Source organism: Zea mays, chromosome 7, assembly GCF_902167145.1.
Source record: "Zea mays cultivar B73 chromosome 7, Zm-B73-REFERENCE-NAM-5.0, whole genome shotgun sequence".
In the NCBI taxonomy this organism is placed as follows: domain Eukaryota; kingdom Viridiplantae; phylum Streptophyta; class Magnoliopsida; order Poales; family Poaceae; genus Zea; species Zea mays.
Genome location: NC_050102.1, coordinates 82,113,218 through 82,135,148, shown reverse-complemented (window position 1 = coordinate 82,135,148; position 21,931 = coordinate 82,113,218). Strand labels below are relative to the sequence as shown.

The 21,931-nt window shown below is 53.5% G+C and overlaps 1 protein-coding gene across 1 annotated transcript; it reads right to left on the bottom strand.

The window, feature by feature from the left end:
* Positions 1-18,724: 18,724 nt before the first annotated feature.
* On the bottom strand, positions 18,725-20,785 carry LOC103632512 (uncharacterized). The gene is given in 1 exon segment (XM_020541437.2): positions 18,725-20,785. A coding segment is annotated over 1 exon segment (633 nt). The 5' UTR covers positions 20,644-20,785; the 3' UTR covers positions 18,725-20,010.
* Positions 20,786-21,931: the final 1,146 nt, after the last annotated feature.

Sequence of the window (21,931 nt, the reverse complement as noted above, 5' to 3'; positions counted from 1 at the left end):
CGAGTCCGAGCCCTGGGGTCAGGCGGAGCGGAGTTCGCCGTCTTCCGGGTCTTAGCCCGAGTCCGAGCCCTGGGGTCGGGCGGAGCGAAGTCTCCTATGGCGCCTTTGGCAAGGCCTGACTGCCTGTCAGACTCACTCTGTCGAGTGGCACTGCAGTCGGAGTGGCGCAGGCGGCGCTGTCCTTCTGTCAGACTGGTCAGTGGAGCGGTGGAGTGACGGCGGTCACTTCGGCTCTGCCGGGGGGCGCGGTCAGGATAAAGGTGTCAGGCCACCTTTGCGTTAAATGCTCCTGCAACTTGGTCAGTCGGTGCGGCGATTTAGTCAGGGTTGCTTCTAAGCGAAGCCAAGGCCTCGGGCGAGCCGAAGGTGTGTCCGCCGTTAAAAGGGGGGCCTCGGGCGAGACGGAAGTCTCTCGAGGTCGGCTGCCCTTGGCCGAGGCTAGGCTCGGGCGAAGCGTGATCGAGTCACTCGTGTGGACTGATCCCTGACTTAATCGTACCCATCAGGCCTTTGCAGCTTTATGCTGATGGGGGTTACCAGCTGAGAATTAGGCGTCTTGAGGGTACCCCTAATTATGGTCCCCGACAGTAGCCCCCGAGCCTCGAAGGGAGTGTTAGCACTCGCTTGGAGGCTTTCGTCGCACTTTTTTGCAAGGGGGACCAGCCTTTCTCGGTTGCATTTTGTTCCGGTGGGTGCGCGCGAGCGCACCCGCCGGGTGTAGCCCCTGAGGCCTCGGAGGAGTGGTTTCACTCCTTCGAGGTCTTAATGCCTTGCGTAACGCTTCGGCTGGTCTGGTCGTTCCCTCATGCGAACTGGTCGTAGCCCGGGTGCACGGTCGGGGCCCAAGCTCTCGGGCTGGTATGTTGACGCTGTCAACGGTTCGGCCGGAGCCGGGTTTGCGAGAGCAGCCCCCGAGCCTCCGCACAGGGCGAGAGGACGATCAGGGACAGACTCGACTTTTTACATACGCCCCTACGTCGCCTTTCCGCAAGGAGGAGGGGGGGAGTGCGCCATGTTACCCTCGATGGGCACCGAACATGGTGTCTCCGGTGAGCTGCAAACGGGTAATCCGAGTGGACGTCCGTGCCCCGTTCGTTGGGGGTCGGCTAGGGGCCCAGAGGCACGCCCAAAAGTACCTGCGGGTGATCTGCCGGACCCGGTCCCCTGGCGACGGGGTCCGAGGGCTCGATGCCTCCCTCCGATGGGATTCCGTTACAAGATCGTTCCCGCTGGTCTCGGAAATGTCCTAGGTACCTCGGGAGCGCAGCCCGAGCCTCGGTTATTATCGAACGTACCCCTGGTCATCCCTCGCTCGGCGTCTGAGGCGACTGTGAACCCTTCGGGGGCCAGCCTTCGAACCCCTGATCAGTAATGGGCGCGGAGCCCGAGTAGCCTGAGGCGGCCATGGAGCCCTTCGGGGGGCTGGCCTTCGAACCCCTGACCAGTAGTGGGTGTCGGGCCCACGCGATCTGAGGCGACTGTTGAACCCCTCGGAGGGCCAGTCTTCGAACCTCTGATCAGTAGGGGGGGCTCGGAGCCCGGTTCCTTCGCGGAGAAGGATCCTTTTCGGGGTATCCCCCTTTCCTGGTCCCTGTTGCAAGAGATAGAGAAAGAGGAAAAAGGAAAAGGATACGAAATCGAACGACGTGGCGTACCTTTTTTGACGCGGTTATTACGGCGAAGGCGAAGCGTCGTCCGCTTCTCCTGCCAGAGGCGCCGCCTGTCCCGCCGCGGAGTTAATGCGACGGGGCGAGTGGTTGGCGGGGCGGCCGTTGCGCGTGCGCGAGCCGTTCGAGGAACGGGTCACGGGTGCACCGTCATCACGCCGTGGGAGGAGGCTCTCTTGCTGTCCCCGGACGGGACGTGAGCCTGGCTGACGACGTGACTGCTGCTCCCGCCTGCCTGCCACCGTCATTACTGCCGGCCCACTCTCGGCCGCATTGACCGTCGCGCCAGGCTGGCGCCGCTGGGTCGTGCGCTGGTCGCCTCGAGTCGCGGCATAGGCTCCGCAACCGAAGAGGCGCGACCGTGGCACAAGTGGTGGCGCGGTTGCTTGCATGCAGCATCTGGCGCGCTGGTTGCTTGACGCGTGGGCCTGGGCCTCCAAGCTGGCGTGTCAGAAGTCGGAGAAGCGCGTCCACCTGGCGCGGTTGCATGCCGCCTGCATGGCTGCCCGCCCCTTCCGCCCGTTGGTCTGGGCAAAAGTGGGGGGTCGCTTGTAACCGCTGGGCGGTTGTGCGCACCACGCGCGGCGGTTTGGCTTCTTCTGCTCTGAGCCGGTTTGCATGACTTGCGGGACCCAGCCCCCGAGTCGTAGGGGGTGCCTTGGAGCGTGTTGGAGAAGACTCAGCCCGTGGCGTTTGGGGGCGCACGTAGGGAGAGTTGCCTTTAAAAGGAGGGAGACTCCTTTCAGAAGGCAACCATGTCTTCTTCCTCCCTTATGCGCCGTGTCTTTCCATCTTCCAAGCCCCCGGATGGGGGGTATCCGCCGCCTTTCCGCCTCCTCGTTGGAGGAACGCAACCCCATGGGAGTTGGTACCTCTCAGCCATCGTTCGGCTTCAAGGATTTTCATCACGCAGCCCGGCCGCACCCCTCCACCGGCGGTCGCCCGAGATGGCGACCTTCGGCTTGATGGTGGGGGAAAGCGAGCCGGGCTGCGGCCTCTGCCCCTCCCTCAGCCTCAAGGATTTTCATCACTAAGGCTGGGGAGGGGAGAGTGCCGAGTTGGGGTCGGCCTCTGCGCGGGCGGCGGCCCGCTCCTTCACTCAGTGATCGGAGGGAAGGGCGGCCGTCGTCCGCGGCGCTGGCAGCTGCAGCGTGCCTGGCTTTCGGGCGCGAGTGGCTTCGGAGCCGCTCGCGGCGCCGGCATCCGCCACGGCAGCTTGAAGAGGTTCTGCTGCCGGCGAGATAGCCAGGGCCGGCCACGGACTGACCTCCAACTCTACGGCCTTCTGCCCGTCCTTGCCTCACGAGTTTTGGCGTGGGCGGGGGCCTCCTGGCAGCAGCATCCGCCCTGAGGTCAGTGCTGCCGCTGTTCGACCCCCCGGAGCAGAAGTCGTCGTCGTCGCTGCTGCTGGAGCAGGTGACGGCGCGCCGTTCGTCGGCCTTCCGTTGCTCCGCAGGCCTTCCCCCTCGGAGTGGGGTTGTTCGTACCTGCGGAGGGGGAACCGGAGTTCCGTTTGTAATGGCACTTCGAATGCCAGTGCTTTTTTGTTCATTGTGGCTGTCGAGGCCTGAACATGTATGTAATTTCGGCACGGAGCCGTGTTTTTTCCTCATTTTCGAGCACTAAGTCTCGCCTGTTGATTATCTGAACCGCTTTACCAAGCATGAGTCGCCCCGTGTCAAGGTGACGAGTGAGGTATCCGTATCCCGGAGGCGTAGGAATCCCTCGGCTCGATCGGCCTTGTTGTCTGAGGCTCCTCTAGCTTAGTTAAAGAGACCCCTCGGCCGCTCTTCGATGAGCCGAGGCCAGGGGTAGCGATATCAGTACGAACAAAGGCAGAATTGGCTCGAAAATGGGAACCTGGTTGGCCGGAGCCTAGCCGGGTTGTCCGTCAGCGGAGCCGACGCCGGAGTCGATCAGCCGAGGCCTCGGGTCGGGCTGGCGCCCTTGGAAGTCAGTTGGCCGAGGCCCCAGGGGTAACCGGCCGAGCCGCCTGCTCGGGCCGGATTCCCGGAGAAGTCCCTGACCGTGCCGCCGTCCGAGGCTGGGTCGGACCTTGCTGAAGACGTCGTCGATGCCGAGGGTGCTACGGCCCCCTTCAGCGTGAAGACCCGATCCTGCAGGATCAGATCGTCTTGTAGCGTGTGCCTTCTGCGGCCGCCGAGGCCAGAAAACACACCCTCGCTGCGCCTGTGAAGCTGCGTCTTTTTTCCTCTTGTTTCGAGCATCTGGACTTTCCGTCGGTAACAGGGATGTTTGCGCGAGCGAGAGTTGCTTCTCGCGGAAGGTGATGAGTGAGGTATCCGTATCCCGGAGGCGTAGGAGTCCCTCGGCTCGGTCGGCCTTGCCGCTTACGCGTACTTTCACCCGTCCATGAGGCCCTGTCCCCGACTTAGTCGAGAAAGCTTGAGGGACCACTTTGGCAGAAGAGCTTCCGAACGTGAAGACTTGTTCGGTCCACGGAGTCGCTTTATCCGAACGCGAGTTACTTATCGCAGAAGGTGATGAGTGAGGTATCCGTATCCCGGAGGCGTAGGAGTCCCTCGGCTCGGTCAGCCTTGGCTGCTTACATGTACTCCGTCGTTTCCAGGATCCGCTTTCCGAAGTAGTCAAGAAGCACGAAAGAAATTCTGCTAAAAAGAGATCCTTTTTCGAGGAAAAAATTCGACGCAGAGGGGGTCTCCCCCCTTTTAGCCCCCGAGGGAGGGTCGGGCTTTGCCGAGGCGAGGCCGAACCTTCCTTGATGACTAAACTTTGCGTTGGTGCGAGGTATGTGAATAACTTGAAAACATTTTAAGGGTAGAAGCGACGTAGCTGTTTGATGTTCCAAGCGTTGTCGTAGATCTCGCCTTGATTGTTGGCCAACTTGTATGTTCCGGGCTTCAGAACTTTGGCGATGACGAATGGCCCCTCCCAGGGGGGCGTGAGCTTGTGCCTCCCTCGGGCGTCTTGCCGCAGGCGAAGCACCAGATCGCCCACCTGGAGGTCTCGGGACCGGACCCCTCGGGCGTGGTAGCGTCGCAGGGACTGCTGGTACCGCGCTGAGTGTAGTAAGGCCCTGTCCCGAGCCTCTTCCAGCTGGTCCAGCGATTCTTCTCGGCTAGCTTGGTTGCTTTGATCGTTGTAGGCCTTCGTCCTCGGGGAGCCGTACTCCAGGTTAGTGGGCAAGATGGCCTCGGCCCCGTAGACCAGGAAGAACGGCGTGAAACCCGTGGCCCGGCTCGGTGTCGTCCTTAGGCTCCAGACCACCGAGGGGAGTTCCTTCATCCATCGCTTGCCGAACTTGTTGAGGCCGTTGTAGATCCGAGGCTTGAGCCCTTGTAGAATCATGCCGTTGGCACGCTCTACTTGCCCATTCGACATGGGATGAGCCACGGCGGCCCAGTCCACCCGGATGTGGTGATCCTCGCAAAAATCCAAGAATTTTTTGCCGGTGAACTGGGTACCGTTGTCGGTGATGATGGAGTTTGGGACCCCGAAGCGATGGATGATGTTGGTGAAGAACGCCACCGCCTGCTCGGACCTGATGCTGTTCAGGGGTCGGACCTCGATCCACTTGGAGAATTTGTCGATGGCGACCAGCAGGTGCGTGTAGCCCCCGGGCGCCTTCTGCAAGGGACCGACGAGGTCCAGACCCCATACAGCAAAGGGCCAGGTGATGGGAATGGTCTGCAGAGCCTGAGCGGGCAGGTGGGTCTGCTTCGCATAGAATTGGCACCCTTCGCAGGTGCGGACAATTCTAGTGGCGTCAGCCACCACCGTCGGCCAGTAGAAGCCTTGCCGGAAAGCATTCCCGACAAGGGCTCGGGGTGCCGCGTGATGGCCGCAAGCCCCCGAGTGTATTTCTTGCAGTAGTTCCTGACCTTCGGCGATGCAGATGCACCGCTGGAGGATGCCCGAGGGGCTGCAGTGGTAGAGCTCCTCTTCATCGCCCGGCAAGACGAAAGACTTGGCGCGTCGCGCTACCCGCCGAGCCTCGGCTTGGTCGGGGGGTAGCTATCCTCGGCGGAGATATTGCAGGTACGGGGCCTGCCAATCTCGATCAGGCGTGGCCCTGCTCTGCTCCTCCTCGACGTCCAGTGCCTCGCCCTCGGCGGCCGAGGGTACCTCGGGCTGAGCCGAGGGTGCCTCGGGCTGTGCCGAGGGCGCCTCGGGCTGTGCCGAGGGTGCCTCGGGCTTGGGAGCGTCGTCGATCTTGACGGAGGGTTGATGCAGATCCCGGGAGAAAACGTCCGGGGGAACCGTTGTTCGCCCTGAGGCTATTTTAGCCAGCTCGTCCGCAGTCTCGTTGTAGCGCCGAGCGATATGGTTGAGCTCGAGCCTGTAGAACTTGTCTTTCAGGCGTCGAACCTCATCGCAGTAGGCCTCCATCTTCGGGTCGCGGCAGTGGGAGTTCTTCATGACTTGGTCGATGACGAGCTGCGAGTCACCGCGGGCGTCGAGGCGTCTGACCCCTGCTCGATGGCGATCCGCAACCCGTTGACCAGAGCCTCGTACTCAGCCACATTGTTGGACGCCGGGAAATGGAGGCGTAGCACGTAGCGTAGGTGCTTCCCGAGGGGCGAGATGAAGAGCAGGCCCGCGCCGGCTCCCGTCTTCATCAGCGACCCGTCGAAAAACATGGTCCAGAGCTCCGGTTGGATCGGAGCCGTCGGCAGCTGGGTGTCGACCCATTCGGCCACGAAGTCCGCCAACACCTGGGACTTGATGGCCTTCCGAGGGGCGAACGAGATTGTTTCGCCCATGACTTCCACCGCCCACTTTGCGATCCTGCCGGAGGCCTCTCGGCACTGGATGATCTCCCCCAGGGGGAAGGATGACACCACAGTTACCGGATGAGACTCGAAGTAGTGTCGTAACTTCCGTCTTGTCAGAATCACAGCATACAGCAGCTTCTGAACTTGTGGGTAGCGGATCTTGGTCTCGGACAGTACTTCGCTGACGAAGTAGACTGGCCTCTGAACGGGCAATGCATGCCCTTCCTCTTGCCTCTCGACCACAATCGCGGCGCTAACCACCTGAGTGGTAGCGGCGACGTAGACCAAGAGGGCTTCTCCATCAGCTGGGGGCACCAAGACAGGCGCCTTTGTAAGGAGCGCCTTCAGGTTCCCGAGGGCTTCCTCGGCCTCAGGGGTCCAAGCGAAACACTCGGCCTTCCTTAAGAGGCGGTACAGAGGCAGACCTCTTTCGCCGAGGCGTGAGATGAAGCGGCTCAGGGCCGCGAGGCATCCCATGACCCTCTGTACGCCTTTTAAGTCCTTGATGGGTCCCATGCTGGTGATGGCTGCGATCTTCTCCGGGTTGGCTTCGATGCCTCGCTCGGAGACGATGAACCCCAGGAGCATGCCCCGGGGCACCCCGAAGACACACTTCTCAGGATTGAGCTTGACTCCTTTCGCCTTGAGACATCGGAATGTCACTTCAAGGTCGGAGAGGAGGTCGGAAGCCTTCCTTGTCTTGACTACGATGTCATCGACGTAGGCCTCGATTGTGCGTCCGATGTGTTCGCCGAACACATGGTTCATGCACCGCTGGTACGTCGCGCCCGCATTCCTCAAACCGAACGGCATGGTGACATAGCAGTACATGCCGAACGGCGTGATGAAAGAAGTCGCGAGCTGGTCGGATTCTTTCATCCGGATTTGGTGATACCCTGAGTAGGCATCGAGGAAGGACACGGTTTCGCACCCAGCAGTGGAATCCACGATTTGATCGATGCGAGGCAGAGGGTAGGGAACCTTCGGACATGCTTTGTTGAGACCAGTGTAGTCCACGCACATCCGCCATTTCCCCCCTTTCTTCCTCACAAGCACAGGGTTGGCAAGCCATTCGGGATGGAATACCTCTTTGATGAACCCTGCTGCCATTAGCTTGTGGATCTCCTCGCCAATCACTCTGCGCTTCTCTTCGTCGAATCGGCGCAGAGGCTGTCTGACGGGTCGGGCTCCGGCCCGAATATCCAGCGAGTGCTCGGCGACATCCCTCGGTATGCCGGGCATGTCCGAGGGACTCCACGCAAAGACGTCGGCGTTTGCGCGGAGAAAGTCGACGAGCACTGCTTCCTATTTGGGGTCGAGCCCGGAACCGATCCGGATCTGCTTGGAGGTGTCGCCACTGGGGTCGAGTGGGACGGCCTTAACCGTCTCCGCTGGCTCGAAGTTGCCGGCATGGCGCTTCACATCTGGCACCTCTTTGGAAAGGTTCTCCAGGTCGGCGATGAGGGCCTCAGACTCGGCGAGGGCCTCGGCGTACTCCACGCACTCCACGTCGCATTCGAACGCGTGTTTGTACGTGGGGCCGACGGTGATGACCCCGTTGGGGCCCGGCATCTTGAGCTTCAGGTAGGTGTAGTTGGGGACGGCCATGAACTTCGCGTAGCATGGCCTCCCCAGTACAGCGTGGTAGGTTCCTCGGAACCCGACCACCTCGAACGTCAAGGTCTCCCTTCGGAAGTTGGAGGGCGTCCCGAAGCAGACGGGGAGGTCGAGTCGTCCGAGGGGCTGGACGCGCTTCCCAGGGATGATCCCGTGGAAGGGCGCAGCGCCTGCTCGGACGGAGGACAGATCGACGCGCAGGAGCTTGAGGGTCTCAGCGTAGATGATGTTGAGGCAGCTGCCCCCATCCATCAGGACCTTGGTGAGCCTGACGTTACCGACGACGGGGTCGACGACGAGCGGGTATTTCCCCGGGCTCGGCACATGGTCGGGGTGGTCGGCCTGGTCGAAGGTGATGGGCTTGTCAGACCAGTCTAGGTAGACTGGCGCCGCCACCTTCACCGAGCAGACCTCCCGGCGCTCTCGCTTGCGATGCCGAGCCGAGGCATTCGCTGCATGCCCTCCGTAGATCATGAAGCAGTCGCGGACCTCGGGGAACTCTCCTGCTTGGTGATCTTCGTTCTTGACGTCGTCGCGGGCCCTGCCACCCTCGGCGGGTGGCCCGGCCCTGTGGAAGTGGCGCCGAAGCATGACGCACTCCTCGAGAGTGTGCTTGACGGGCCCCTGATGGTAGGGGCACGGCTCCTTGAGCATCTTGTCGAAGAGGTTTGCACCTCCGAGGGGCTTCCGAGGGTTCTTGTACTCGGCGACGGCGACAAGGTCCGCGTCAGCGGCGTCGCGTTTCGATTGCGACTTCTTCTTGCCTTTCTTCTTGGCGCTGCGCGGAGTAGATGCCTCGGGAGCCTCTTCCGGTGGGCGGCCCTGGGGCTGCTTGTCCTTTCGGAAGATAGCCTCGACCGCCTCCTGGCCAGAGGCGAACTTGGTAGCGATGTCCATCAGCTCGCTCGCCCTGGTGGGGGTCTTGCGACCCAGCTTGCTCACCAGGTCGCGGCAGGTGGTGCCAGCGAGGAACGCGCCGATGACATCCGAGTCGGTGATGTTGGGCAGCTCGGTGCGCTGCTTCGAGAATCGCCGGATGTAGTCCCGGAGCGACTCCCCCGGCTGTTGCCGGCAGCTTCGAAGGTCCCAGGAATTCTTGGGGCGCACGTATGTGCCCTGGAAATTGCCGGCGAAGGCTTGGACCAAGTCGTCCCAGTTGGAGATCTGCCCCGGAGGCAGGTGCTCCAGCCAGGCGCGAGCAGTGTCGGAGAGGAACAGGGGGAGGTTACGGATGATGAGGTTGTCGTCGTCCCTCCCACCCAGTTGGCAGGCAAGGCGGTAGTCCGCGAGCCACAGTTCCGGTCTCGTTTCCCCCGAGTACTTCGTGATAGTAGTCGAGGGTCGGAACCGGGTCGGGAATGGCGCCCGTCGGATGGCCCGACTGAAGGCCTGCGGACCGGGTGGTTCGGGCGAGGGACTCCGATCCTCCCCGCTGTCGTAGCGCCCCCCACGCCTGGGGTGGTAGCCTCGGCGCACCCTTTCGTCGAGGTGGGCCCGACGGTCGCGTCGATGGTGTTCGTTGCCGAGGTGGCCCGGGGCCGCAGGCGCGGTGTTGCGCGTGCGCCCGGTGTAGACCGAGGCTTCCCGCATGAATCGGGAAGTCGCGGCATGAGGTTCCGAGGGGTATCCCTGCCTTCGGGAGGCAGTGCTCTCGGCCCGTCGGGCCGCAGCGCCTTCCAGGAGATTCTCGAGCTCTCCCTGGATTCGCCGACCCTCGCTGGTTGATGGCTCCGGCATCGCGCGGAGGAGCATCGCTGCGGCTGCCAGGTTCTGGCCAACCCCGCTAGATGCGGGCGGCGGCCTGACCCTGACATCGTTGGCGACGCGGTGCTGGAGACCTTGGGGCAGGTGACGTATTTCTTCGGCCGGGGGTTGGCCCGCCCATACCTGCCCGACGTCCCGACGGATCGGCTCAAGCGCTCCTGTTCCCTCGTTGAGCCTGGCCTGCGCCTCGCGGACTTGCTCGAGTTGTGGGTCGTAACCCCCCGCCGGAGCGGGGACCACAGCTAGCTCCCGCGGGATGTCGGCGCGAGGCACCGACCTAGGAAGATCACCGTCCTCCGGCATGCCGAGATGGTTGCCTTCGGAGGGATCCCCTAGCTCGATGTGGAAACATTCGCGGCTTGGGCCGCAGCCCTCGTCGTCAAGGCTGCGGCTTCCGTCGGAACAGTCGGAGAGGCAGTAGTCACATGCGGTCATGAAGTCCCGCATGGCACTGGGGTTGCCAAGTCCGGAGAAATCCCAACAGATGCTAGGATCGTCATCTTCCTCGGACCCAGAGGGCCCGTAGGTTGAGACGTCCGTCAACCGGTCCCAAGGCGACCGCATACGAAACCCCAGTGGGGTTGCACTCGCCTCGATGAGAGCGCCCGCCAAAGCGAGGTCGCTTGGCGGGTTGAGGCCGAGTCGAAATGACGTAAGATGGGAGTTAGTCGGTACCTTTTGGTCGACGAGGAGCGACGTAGTCACATCGGGGACTGGTTGCACCGTCGTCCCAGGTACGAGGGCGACGTCCTGCAGGCTTTCCGCGAGCGCGCTGGCGTCGTCTTCTTGCTCGGGATCAGCGTGTCGCGGGGGGACGGCGCTTGCCTTCGTCTCGAACGCGAGGTCGACGCCCGACGTGCCTTCCGTCGGGGCGTCGATTCGCTCGACGGCCGACGAAGCGCGGCCTCCCGCTTGGCCTTGGTTGCCCCGCCTCCTCCTCCGTTGGCGGGGGAGAGGACGGAGCGAGCTCGAATGTCGTTCTTCCACCACGCGGGGAAGACGTCGTCGATTCCGCCGCCGGCGGGCGGGTTGTCGGCCGCCATTGTCGTTGTCGCGCGGCGGTGGAAGGAGTATCATGTCGTAGCTGCCGTCGAAGGACATGAACTCAAGACTCCCGAAACGGAGCACCGTCCCGGGCCAGAGAGGTTGCTGGAGATTGCCCATCTGGAGCTTGACGGGAAGCTGTTCGTCAGCACGCAGCAGGCCCCTACCTGGCGCGCCAACTGTCGGCGTTTCGAGACCGGGGGGTCCCTAAGCCGACGAGTGAGTGTGCTGCGTGCCCCAGCCCAGATGGGTCGAGCGCGTGGGCGAGCGCGAAGGGGGGAGAGGCGAGGTGGCCGGAGACGGGCGTGAGAGAGGTGGAAGTCCCGCGGCCTTCGTGTTCGTCCCGCGCCCAGGTCGGGTGCGCTTGCAGTAGGGGGGTTACAAGCGTCCACGCGGGTGAGGGAAGCGAGCGGCCCCAAGAGAGCGCCTGTCTCGTCCTCGTCCCCGCGCGGCCAACCTTCTCTAAGAAGGCCCTGGTCCTTCTTTTTATAGTCGTAAGGAGAGGATCCAGGTGTACAATGGGGGGTGTAGCAGAGTGCTACGTGTCTAGCGGAGAGAGAGAGCTAGCGCCCTGGGTACATGCCAATGTGGCAGCCGGAGAGGTCTTGGCACCTTGCTGGCGTGATGTCGCGGCTGTCGGAGGAGCGACGGAGCCTGGCGGAGGGACAGCTGTTGGAGCGGTCGAGTCCTTGCTGACGTTGCCCTGCTTCCGTAAGAGAGCTGAGAGCCGCCGTCGTCACAGAGCTTGTCGGGCGCCATCATTGCCCATCTGGCGGAGCTGGCCAGATGGGACGCCGCTCTTGTTCTCCGCGACCCGAGTCGGCTCGGGGTAGGATGATGATGGCGCTTCCTGTTGATGTGGCGGGCCTGTGCCCTAGGTCGGGCGACGTGGGAGCTCCTCCGAAGCCGAGGTCGAGTCTGTCTTCCGTGGCCGAGGCCGAGCCCGAGCCCCCGGGTCGGGCGAGGCGGAGATCGTTCGGCCGAGGCCAGGGCGGAGTCCGAGCCCTAGGGTCGGGCGAGGCGGAGTTTCGTCGTCTTCTGGGGCTGAGCCCGAGCCCGAGCCCTGGGTCGGACGGAGTGGAGTTCGCCGTCTTCCGGGTCTTAGCCCGAGTCCGAGCCCTGGGTCGGGCGGAGCGGAGTTCGCCGTCTTCCGGGTCTTAGCCCGAGTCCGAGCCCTGGGTCGGGCGGAGCGGAGTTCGCCGTTTTCCGGGTCTTAGCCCGAGTCCGAGCCCTGGGGTCGGGCGGAGCGGAGTTCGCCGTCTTCCGGGTCTTAGCCCGAGTCCGAGCCCTGGGGTCGGGCGGAGCGGAGTTCGCCGTCTTCCGGGTCTTAGCCCGAGTCCGAGCCCTGGGGTCGGGCGGAGCGGAGTTCGCCGTCTTCCGGGTCTTAGCCCGAGTCCGAGCCCTGGGGTCGGGCGGAGCGGAGTCTCCTATGGCGCCTTTGGCAAGGCCTGACTGCCTGTCAGACTCACTCTGTCGAGTGGCACTGCAGTCGGAGTGGCGCAGGCGGCGCTGTCCTTCTGTCAGACTGGTCAGTGGAGCGGTGGAGTGACGGCGGTCACTTCGGCTCTGCCGGGGGGCGCGTGTCAGGATAAAGGTGTCAGGCCACCTTTGCGTTAAATGCTCCTGCAACTTGGTCAGTCGGTGCGGCGATTTAGTCAGGGTTGCTTCTAAGCGAAGCCAAGGCCTCGGGCGAGCCGGAGGTGTGTCCGCCGTTAAAAGGGGGGCCTCGGGCGAGACGAAAGTCTCTCGAGGTCGGCTGCCCTTGGCCGAGGCTAGGCTCGGGCGAAGCGTGATCGAGTCACTCGTGTGGACTGATCCCTGACTTAATCGTACCCATCAGGCCTTTGCAGCTTTATGCTGATGGGGGTTACCAGCTGAGAATTAGGCGTCTTGAGGGTACCCCTAATTATGGTCCCCGACATAAATATTATGTCATTTTTATTGATGATCATTCTCGTTATACTTGGATTTACTTTATGAAACGCCGCTCAGAATTGCCTTCTATTTACAAGTCTTTTTCTCGCATGATTCACACCCAGTTTTCTGCCACTATTAAAATTTTTCGTTCTGATTCTGGTGGTGAATTTTTATCTGATAATTTTCGCCAGATATTGTCCTTAGAAGGCACTTTAGCTCAACTTTCTTGCCCTGGTGCTCATGCCCAAAATGGTGTTGCTGAACGCAAACACCGTCATATTATTGAGAGTGCTCGTACTCTTTTGATATCTTCTTTTGTTCCTTCACATTTTTGGAGTGAAGCTGTTTCCACTGCCGTGTATCTCATTAATAGACAACCATCCTCAAAACTTTCTGGCAAAACACCGGGTGAAATTCTTTTTGGGACATCTCCACGATATGATCATCTTCGTGTGTTTGGCTGTCTATGTTATGTCCTGTTACCACCACGTGAACGGACTAAATTGACTGCTCAATCTGTTGAGTGTGTCTTTCTTGGATACAGCCCTGAACACAAAGGCTATCGTTGTTATGATCCATCTACTCGTCGTATTCGAATTTCTAGAGATGTGAGTTTCAATGAAAATCGCCCTTTTTTTACAACAAGTCCACTCACCCCTCATATTATCCCACAGAATCCACTTCTTTCATGTGTCTTCCTTCCGTTCCTGATTTTTCATCTGAACCATCATCTTTCACAACCACACCTGATGTTCTTATTCCCATAACACCACCTTCCATCTCCACATCATCTTACTCTTCCAAACCACCTATCACCCAAACCTACATTCGTCGTTCCTGCTCTATTCCTACGGCTGGTCCTAATACTGATCCTGTACCTGATTCTTGTGCTAACAATACTGAGTCTAATGATGTTTTTAATCAGGGATATCGTCTTCGTGACCGTGGTACCATTGAACCTCCAGATCGCTATGGTTTTCCACGAGCTAGTGTGGCAATTGTTGAACCAACTACTTATCAGGAGGCTTCTGGGATTCTTGAGTGGCAGCATGCTATGGTTGATGAATTAGCTGCTCTTGAACGCACTGGCACATGGGATATAGTTCCTTTACCCTCGCATGTTGTTCCTATCACTTGTAAATGGGTCTTCAAAGTTAAGACAAAATCAGATGGTTCTATTGAGAGGTATAAAGCTCGTCTTGTGGCTCGTGGTTTCCAACAGACTCAAGGACTTGACTATGATGAGACTTTTGCACCAGTTGCCCATATGACCACTGTACGAACCTTGATTGCAGTTGCAGCCTCATCTTCTTGGACTATCTCCCAGATGGATGTCAAGAATGCTTTTCTCAATGGTGATCTACATGAAGAAGTTTATATGCATCCCCCTCCGGGTGTTAATACTCCCTCAGGGCATGTTTGTCGTCTTCGTCGCGCATTGTATGGTCTGAAACAAGCTCCTCGTGCTTGGTTTCAGAGATTCATCTCTGTCATCACAGCTGCTGGTTTTTCTTCGAGTGAACATGATCCTGCATTGTTTGTTCATGTCTCTCCAAAAGGCCGCACTTTACTTCTATTATATGTGGATGATATGCTGATTACAGGTGACAACTCAGACCATATTTCTCATGTCAAGAAGCACCTTAGTAAGGAATTTCAGATGTCTGATTTGGGTCCTCTTAGCTATTTCTTGGGTATTGAAGTTCAACAGACTCCAAAAGGATTTTATTTATCTCAGTCCAAATATATACAAGATCTACTTGATCGCTCTGGACTTACTGATACACGCACAGTTGCGACACCAATGGATATTCATTTACAACTTCGTCCGAAGGATGGTACACCACTAGCAGACCCAACTCGATATCGCCATATTGTGGGTAGCCTTGTTTATCTCACCATCACCAGACCTGATATTGCTCATGCTGTTCATATTTTGAGCCAATTTGTATCCACACAGACCTCAGTTCATTATGGTCATTTGCTTCGTGTGCTTAGATACTTATGCGGGACAAGATCAAGATGTTTACTCTATGCCTCTGATAGCCCACTTCAGCTTCATGCATATTCCGATGCCACATGGGCAAGTGATACTGTTGACCGTTCTTCTACTACAGGTTACTGTATTCTTCTTGGATCCTCACCTATTGCCTGGAAATCCAAGAAGCAAGCGGCCATATCTCGTTCTAGTGCTGAAGCCGAGCTCCGGGCTCTTGCTACTACCACTGCTGAAATTATTTGGTTGCGCTGGCTCCTGAATGATCTTGGTGTCTCTTGTGACACTCCTACACCTCTGTTATGTGATAATATGAGTGCTATACAGATATCTCATGATCCAGTGAAGCATGAACTTACTAAACACATTGGTGTCGATGCATCTTTTACTCGATCTCATTGTCAGCAGAAGACTATTGATCTTAAATATGTGCCCTCAGAATCTTAGTTGGCAGATTTCTTCACCAAAGCACAAACAAGAGCACAACATCAATTTCACTTGATCAAACTCAAAGCTTCAGATCCTCCATTTCCACCTTGAGTTTGAGGAGGGGTGTTAAGGCCCATTAGGCCTGGCCCACTATCTATATGTATATAATAGTCCTTAGGGACTGGGTAATTATCTATCAATTCTCAGGTTAGTAACAATTATTACGGCATATGATAGTGAAAATGAGAATCACATGAAATGCGAAAGATAACATGAACATTTATATATCATTATTAGCTCATTTCTATTTTATTAACATGGAAAAATAGAAATGACATTAAGTTACAAATGTACCTTTGGCTTGAAAGAAAGCAAAAGTACAAGCGTGACGCAAAAGCAAAATGCCAAGTCAGCGTGAACAGTACGGGGATATTGTTCACCTATTTATAGGCACGGGACGCAGCCCATGTAAAATTACACCCATGCCCTTTACATTTGCTAATGACCCTATAGTAACCCATCGAGGTCTGAATAGCCTTTTCCTTTTTAAGTCGGTTCCCTTTTCTGCTTTCATGCCGAAGCTCTTCTGCACATAGCTTCGGCTCTGCGCCAACCTTCGTGTTCTTTGTGCTTCTTCATGTTGTAGTTCTGATCCAAGTCCGAAGATACCTGTTCATGTATTATACTCCAGAAACATTGTTAAATCATGTTTTTGAGGACCTTCGGAAGCCGAAATCCCCCAACAGTTAGTCTTGTTAAACTGCTTATCATTATAATATACTAGAATATGATCTATGGTCAATTCATAACTTAGATTAAAGTTGAGGTAATTATTTATAGAATAATCTCTCATATAATTTATATTAACCGATTTATAATATAGTTTAATATTTTAATCACACATATCTTCTATAAAATCATAACTCCTTAATCGTAACTCCGATTTTAGTGGTTCTCGATCCCACGATCTCGTAGCACGCGTAGATCATTATTATGTAGTATGTTCTTATGTTTGGTGTGATGTTAATTTTGTCTATACCATATCTGTTTGTATTGCTACGACTAGCGCGACGTTACGAGGATATGAAGAATCATCCTGGTAACTGGAATCTCAAGTGCCAGACAAGTTATGCCCTTGATCAACTTTTGGTACCCAATATTTTTTTTTGTTATCACTATTCATGCATAGGTTTAATTTTGACGGGACCCAATAGGTCACCCTAGACTATTTATCTTTTACCTTGTTTACCCCTGAATCATTGGGTAGTTATGCTATTGCTTTACACGGTTTTTGGGTTAATATTTCATTATATCCATGTTCCTGTCATTCTGTTATGTTATTTATGTTCATGATAAGATCATTATGTTAATGGGAACATGGAGAACCATCCGGGAAAACAGTGCTATCACAAGGGTAGTATGCAATGCCCTTGGCTAACTAATTAGAAAAGCTAGTGGAGGACTACCTTACCCGAAAGGGGCAAGGGCAGTAGGGGAGTGGTCAGTGTAGGGAGGTCCTTGGGTTGATTTTGTTGCGATGGCGGTCAGGCGAGGGATCCCTGCATTAGAGCTTCCTAGAAACTGTAGCGAGTTTTCTGAAGCTAGTGGAACTTTGTAAAGGCCTCGTAGTGTTACCCTGCCTCGCTTCCTTGGTAGAGGTGTATGAGATTCATGACCCCTTGGCAGATGGGTAACATGACTTGTGGGTAAAGATGCGCAACATCTGCAGAGTGTAAAACTGGTATACTAGCCGTGCTCACGGTCATGAGTGGCTCGAACACTCACATGATTAATTTATGTAACTTAAATTCAATTTTTCATTTGCATTTTCATGGGATTATTTATTAATTTTGTTCTATTATTTATTATGGTTGGTATTTACTTACACTTAGTAACTGCTAATAAAATTTGACCAACTTATTAAAAGCAATGCTCAGCTTTAACCCTACTGTTGATCAGCTTTACACATCACATGAACTCCCACCTTTGGTGAGTTCATGCCACATTATTCCCCACAACTTGTTGAGTGATGAACATGTGTGAGCTCACTCTTGCTGTCTCACACCCCCATAGGAGAAGAACAGGTGGTTCAAGTGGAGCCACACATCGAGGAGTTCGATTCGATCTAGCCATCTAGGTGGCATCTCCCAGTTGACTTTCTGGCGCCAAGGATGAACTTTAGTTCGATCTATATTTATATTTTATTTTGTAAGACTTCCGCTATATAATAAGTACTCTGATTATATTGTGACATTTATCTCTATACACTATGTTATGGTATGTGTTGTTTTCTTTGGCGCATATATGAGATGCACCCGGTTTTGTCCCTTAAAACCGGGTGTGACACGTATGCCTTGAAAATTTTAGGAGGGACTGAACTAAACCATTTAAATGAGTAAATGACATAATCTCACTAAACCACTTGCAATAGACAAATATAATAATTTGAAGTAGTATTATATTGAAACATGGACGGACGATGAAAATCATAAAATATATAATAAGACTACTCTGTATGTTTTGAATTTTAGGGGGCTCAATGAGCTCGTTAGGGGGGGGGGGGGGGGGTCGAGCCCCATCTGCCCCCACTGCTAGCGCCGTCCCTGCTTATCTGAATATTTGCTTGCAATGATTGATGCCAATATAGCAATTCAAAGAAAAAAACTATTTCTCGAGCCCTTAACTTATTGTGTTAATTTGATTGTTCTTGTAGCCTTTTGCCACTGTAATATTGCTTATTGTTTGCTATGTATACCTGCTGAAGGCATAGATACACATATTGTCACATTTGGGGCACTATATGTTTTGTTTTGTACTTCTAAACTTGGGGTCATACGTTATTATACATATACAATTGCAGTGAAGCTCCCCCATACTCAATTTATCTTCTTCCCAGTTCTTTGTCTACCTTCTATGGAACTTAAGGTATTTGATGCTGATGTAAAACACAATGCCAAAGAGCATACTAAGTGCGATATGCAAAACTGTGACCAGGATGAAGTAGTCGCCTTGCAAGCCTAAGTATTCCTCCAAAAACAACCTCACTGGTTGGTCTGGTTGGCCTGGCACATGGATCAACTCCGTGCAGTCTCCAAGCTGTGAGAACATGAGCCCATACACAGTCCATGCTGCGGGGTCAGCCCAATACATCCACCTCCACCATGGTGGCATCATCTACAGGTCAATGGCAATGTGTCACATCAAATGTGCAACTTTTTGTTACATAGTAGAAGAATCCATTTGAAGGGCGGGCCTGGTGCAGCGGTAGAGCCTACCGTCTGTAACCAGAAGGTCCCGGGTTCGAGCCCCAGCCTCTGCATATTATGCAGGTAAGGTTTGGCATCTAAAGATATCCTTTTCCAGACCCCGCACTGGGTATATACTGATGAGAGGGGGTTAGAAAAGGAAAAAAAATACCTTTCTCGACACAATGAATCCAGAGAAGACATTCCATATCATGAAGATCAGAAAGGATAAACCAGAAGCTATTTCAATGCTAGGTGCAAGTGCAACAGCCATCATCCCATAGAGCGTATAGTCAGTAAAGCTCAATATCATGTATAGAACGAACCAGAAGAACTTGGTCACAGTTAGCTGGAATCCAGCCATTGGGTACACAATAGCTGAGAATATGAACACTTGGATAATCATATATGGAATTTCAATTCCGATCTGCACAAAGGAATCCAATAAGCACCATTGTTATTTTCCTTTTCCATGTCAGAGAAAATCATCGTTTGCCAGAGTTAGCTAGATATAGCTATTTGTTTACCTGAGTGATGACATAGGCCATAGAAGAGTACATGTCAGAAGCCTTTTCTCGGTAGAATACAACCTTTTCCATTGCTAGAATAGGCTGCAAAGTGCTACAGTTCACAAGGCCTAAAAACAGTGCTGATGCATATGCAATTCCAAGAATGTTGAACACATCTTGTTCCTCCTTGCTGTTGTGCAGGAGAAAACTGGTAAGTTTTTACTGAAAAATCTGGTTAAATTCCATTGGCGAATGAATAATATCGAGCGATGAAAAGTTCTTACACTGTTGAACCGATTTGCCAGAACACAATGCCAAAAGTCATTGAGATGCCAAATGTGTTAAGAAAGCGCGCAACATTTAGCTCTGGGTTTTTCCAGAATGAGCAATGCTGCTTCCAAAGACATGCCATGCACTGTGCCTTAAAGTTTGGCCAATATCCAGGTGGAAAATGTAGATCTTTTTGGTTTACTCTTCGCTTGCTTAATTCATCAACTAGAGCCATGTTTTCCCTGCAGATACAATATAGTCCACTGAAATACCATTTGCTAATTTCATGCTAAATCTAGAGTGTATATATTGCTTTATGCATAACATCATGCTTTATTTGGATATTACCTGTGCAATGACGATTTTCGGTAAACTTCAGAATAGTCCACTCGAATTGTGTATTCCATGGTATGCGAAGTGATATCAAGCATCCATGCAGCTGGGTTTTGGCCATCCTTGATGCTAGGTACTCCAGGAATAGCCTAACAAGAAAGTAATTGATGTATGTTGTGATAAGAACAATACTTTTACATGAATCATAGTCTCACCTCAAAATACTCTGTCAAACTTCTAGATAATGGGCCTAGTGAACCGCTGTAAATGATCTGACCTCCTCTTTTCATAAGTAATAGCTGGAATTGGTAAGAAGGAACTCGTTGTAGTTTATTGAAACTATATAAATTCATTAACTGAATAAACTGAGATGTTTGATAAGAACATTTTTATATAGAATGTCTTTATAGATTGGAAATGAAATTTATTTTTTATGGTAGAATTAGGCCTCTATACATTTTCTTAATTATATACCTCATCGAAAGATTTAAAAATCTCAATGCTTGGCTGATGAATTGTACAAACCACAGTGCGCCCAGTGTTCACCGTCCTCCGTACTGTTCGCATGACAATAGCTGCAGCACGAGCATCCAAACCAGTTGTTGGCTCATCCATGAAAATGATAGAAGGGCTAGCAACTAGTTCCACCGCTATAGTAAGTCTTTTTCGCTGCTCAGATGATAAGCCTGTTACCCCAGGAGCGCCCACTATAGCACACCTCAAGTCTCTTAGCTCTACTAGTCCCATAACTTCTTCTACAAACATCTGAGACATGTGAAAGAAAACACTGTGAACCTTTCCTCAGATTTAGTTCTTCGCATTTGGAAACAAAAGGGGAAAATGTTAGCGTACATCTCTTTTATGAGGACTAACATCTGAAGGCAGTCGAAGGTATGCTGAAAACTGCAGGGACTCATAGACTGTGAGATATGGAGAGTGAATGTCAGTCTGCTCGCAGTAACCAGAGATCTTTGAGAATGTATCTTGCTTCTTTTGGTAACCACCTATGTTGATAATGCCTTCAATGTACCCTCCTGTTTTTCTTCCTGCCAAAACATCAAGCAATGTAGTTTTCCCTGCACCAGTGATCCCCATCAATGCTGTTAACACCCCTGGCCTGAATGCACCATTAACATCTCGTAACAGTTGAAGCTTCTTTTCAGTTACTCCATTCTTTCTCAATTCCTAGTGTTTTTTTGCATTTGTCAGATAAAATACAAGAAATGTTTAGTCTGCCATTTTTTAGGTACAATAAATGATAAGGTGGAGAGTTTACATGAGGCATATCAACAAAATAGTTGATTTGACTGAAGACAATGGACAAAGGATAGAATGGAAGGTGGACTTGATCAATTGGGGAAACCTGACCACCAACAGTTTGATCTATGTACCGTATGTCGCATTCCTTTTGTGATTTTATTTTGACATGATGTTCCTTGGGAGCTACAAATAATTTAGAAAGAATAAGTGTCCTAAATAATTGATCAACTTAAATACAGAATGGTTTTGTTTGATGCACATACAACTTAGAAACTCCAATGCAAGTATGCTTAGGATGTTGAACAGCAGGGAGAAACCAAATAAAACACCAACACAAATCCAATACCAGTGCCACTCATATATTAACCCCCTAACCTTCAGTATAGCTTGCCCTGTGGTATGAGCATTTTCATAGTGGAATACCTGTGGCACCATTGGTTATGTCTCATAACAATCAGAGTTTGAAACCGAATGTATTATAACACTCAAAATGAGTTCAAATTTAGTAAATGAGTAGTTACAGTAGCCCATCTTTTGTCCAGGAATTCATTCAGAGCAACAGCATTGAGAGAATAGGTGAATGGGGAGGCCCAACAACCCCAGCGAAGCCATGGCTGGAGATCATCTGTTTACCATTTTTTATTGAAAAAAGCATGAGTCGTGTTCATACCTTCGACATGGTTAGAAGCTAACTTCGTTGTTAGCTCTGCAGTTCAGGGGCTGTTATCTTACCTTTAGATACGATGAAGCCTCCAAGTATGAAAATTGCAATAAGAGCCTCAGTCCCAAGCATGTTTGCCATTACCTGTGTTCTTCCTAGGGATGCAAGGAAGCGATAAAGACCCATTGACATTTGGTGCATCACGAAGAGTACCAGTAACTGCTGAAAAAATCTACAAAAAGGATCGAAACCTTATTCAGTCAGCATATTGATATTTTTTTATCATTGAAGTAAAATCGATGGTTTTTAAATTTGACATAATTACCTATCAGGCGAAGGGGCATAACCAATGGCAAAGTAGGTTGAACAGGTCCAAAGGCCTGTCTCCATCAGTGACATTGGGATACTTACAAGAAAAATCGAGCAAAGGATTGCCCAGCCTGGCAACCATAGCAGCTCTCT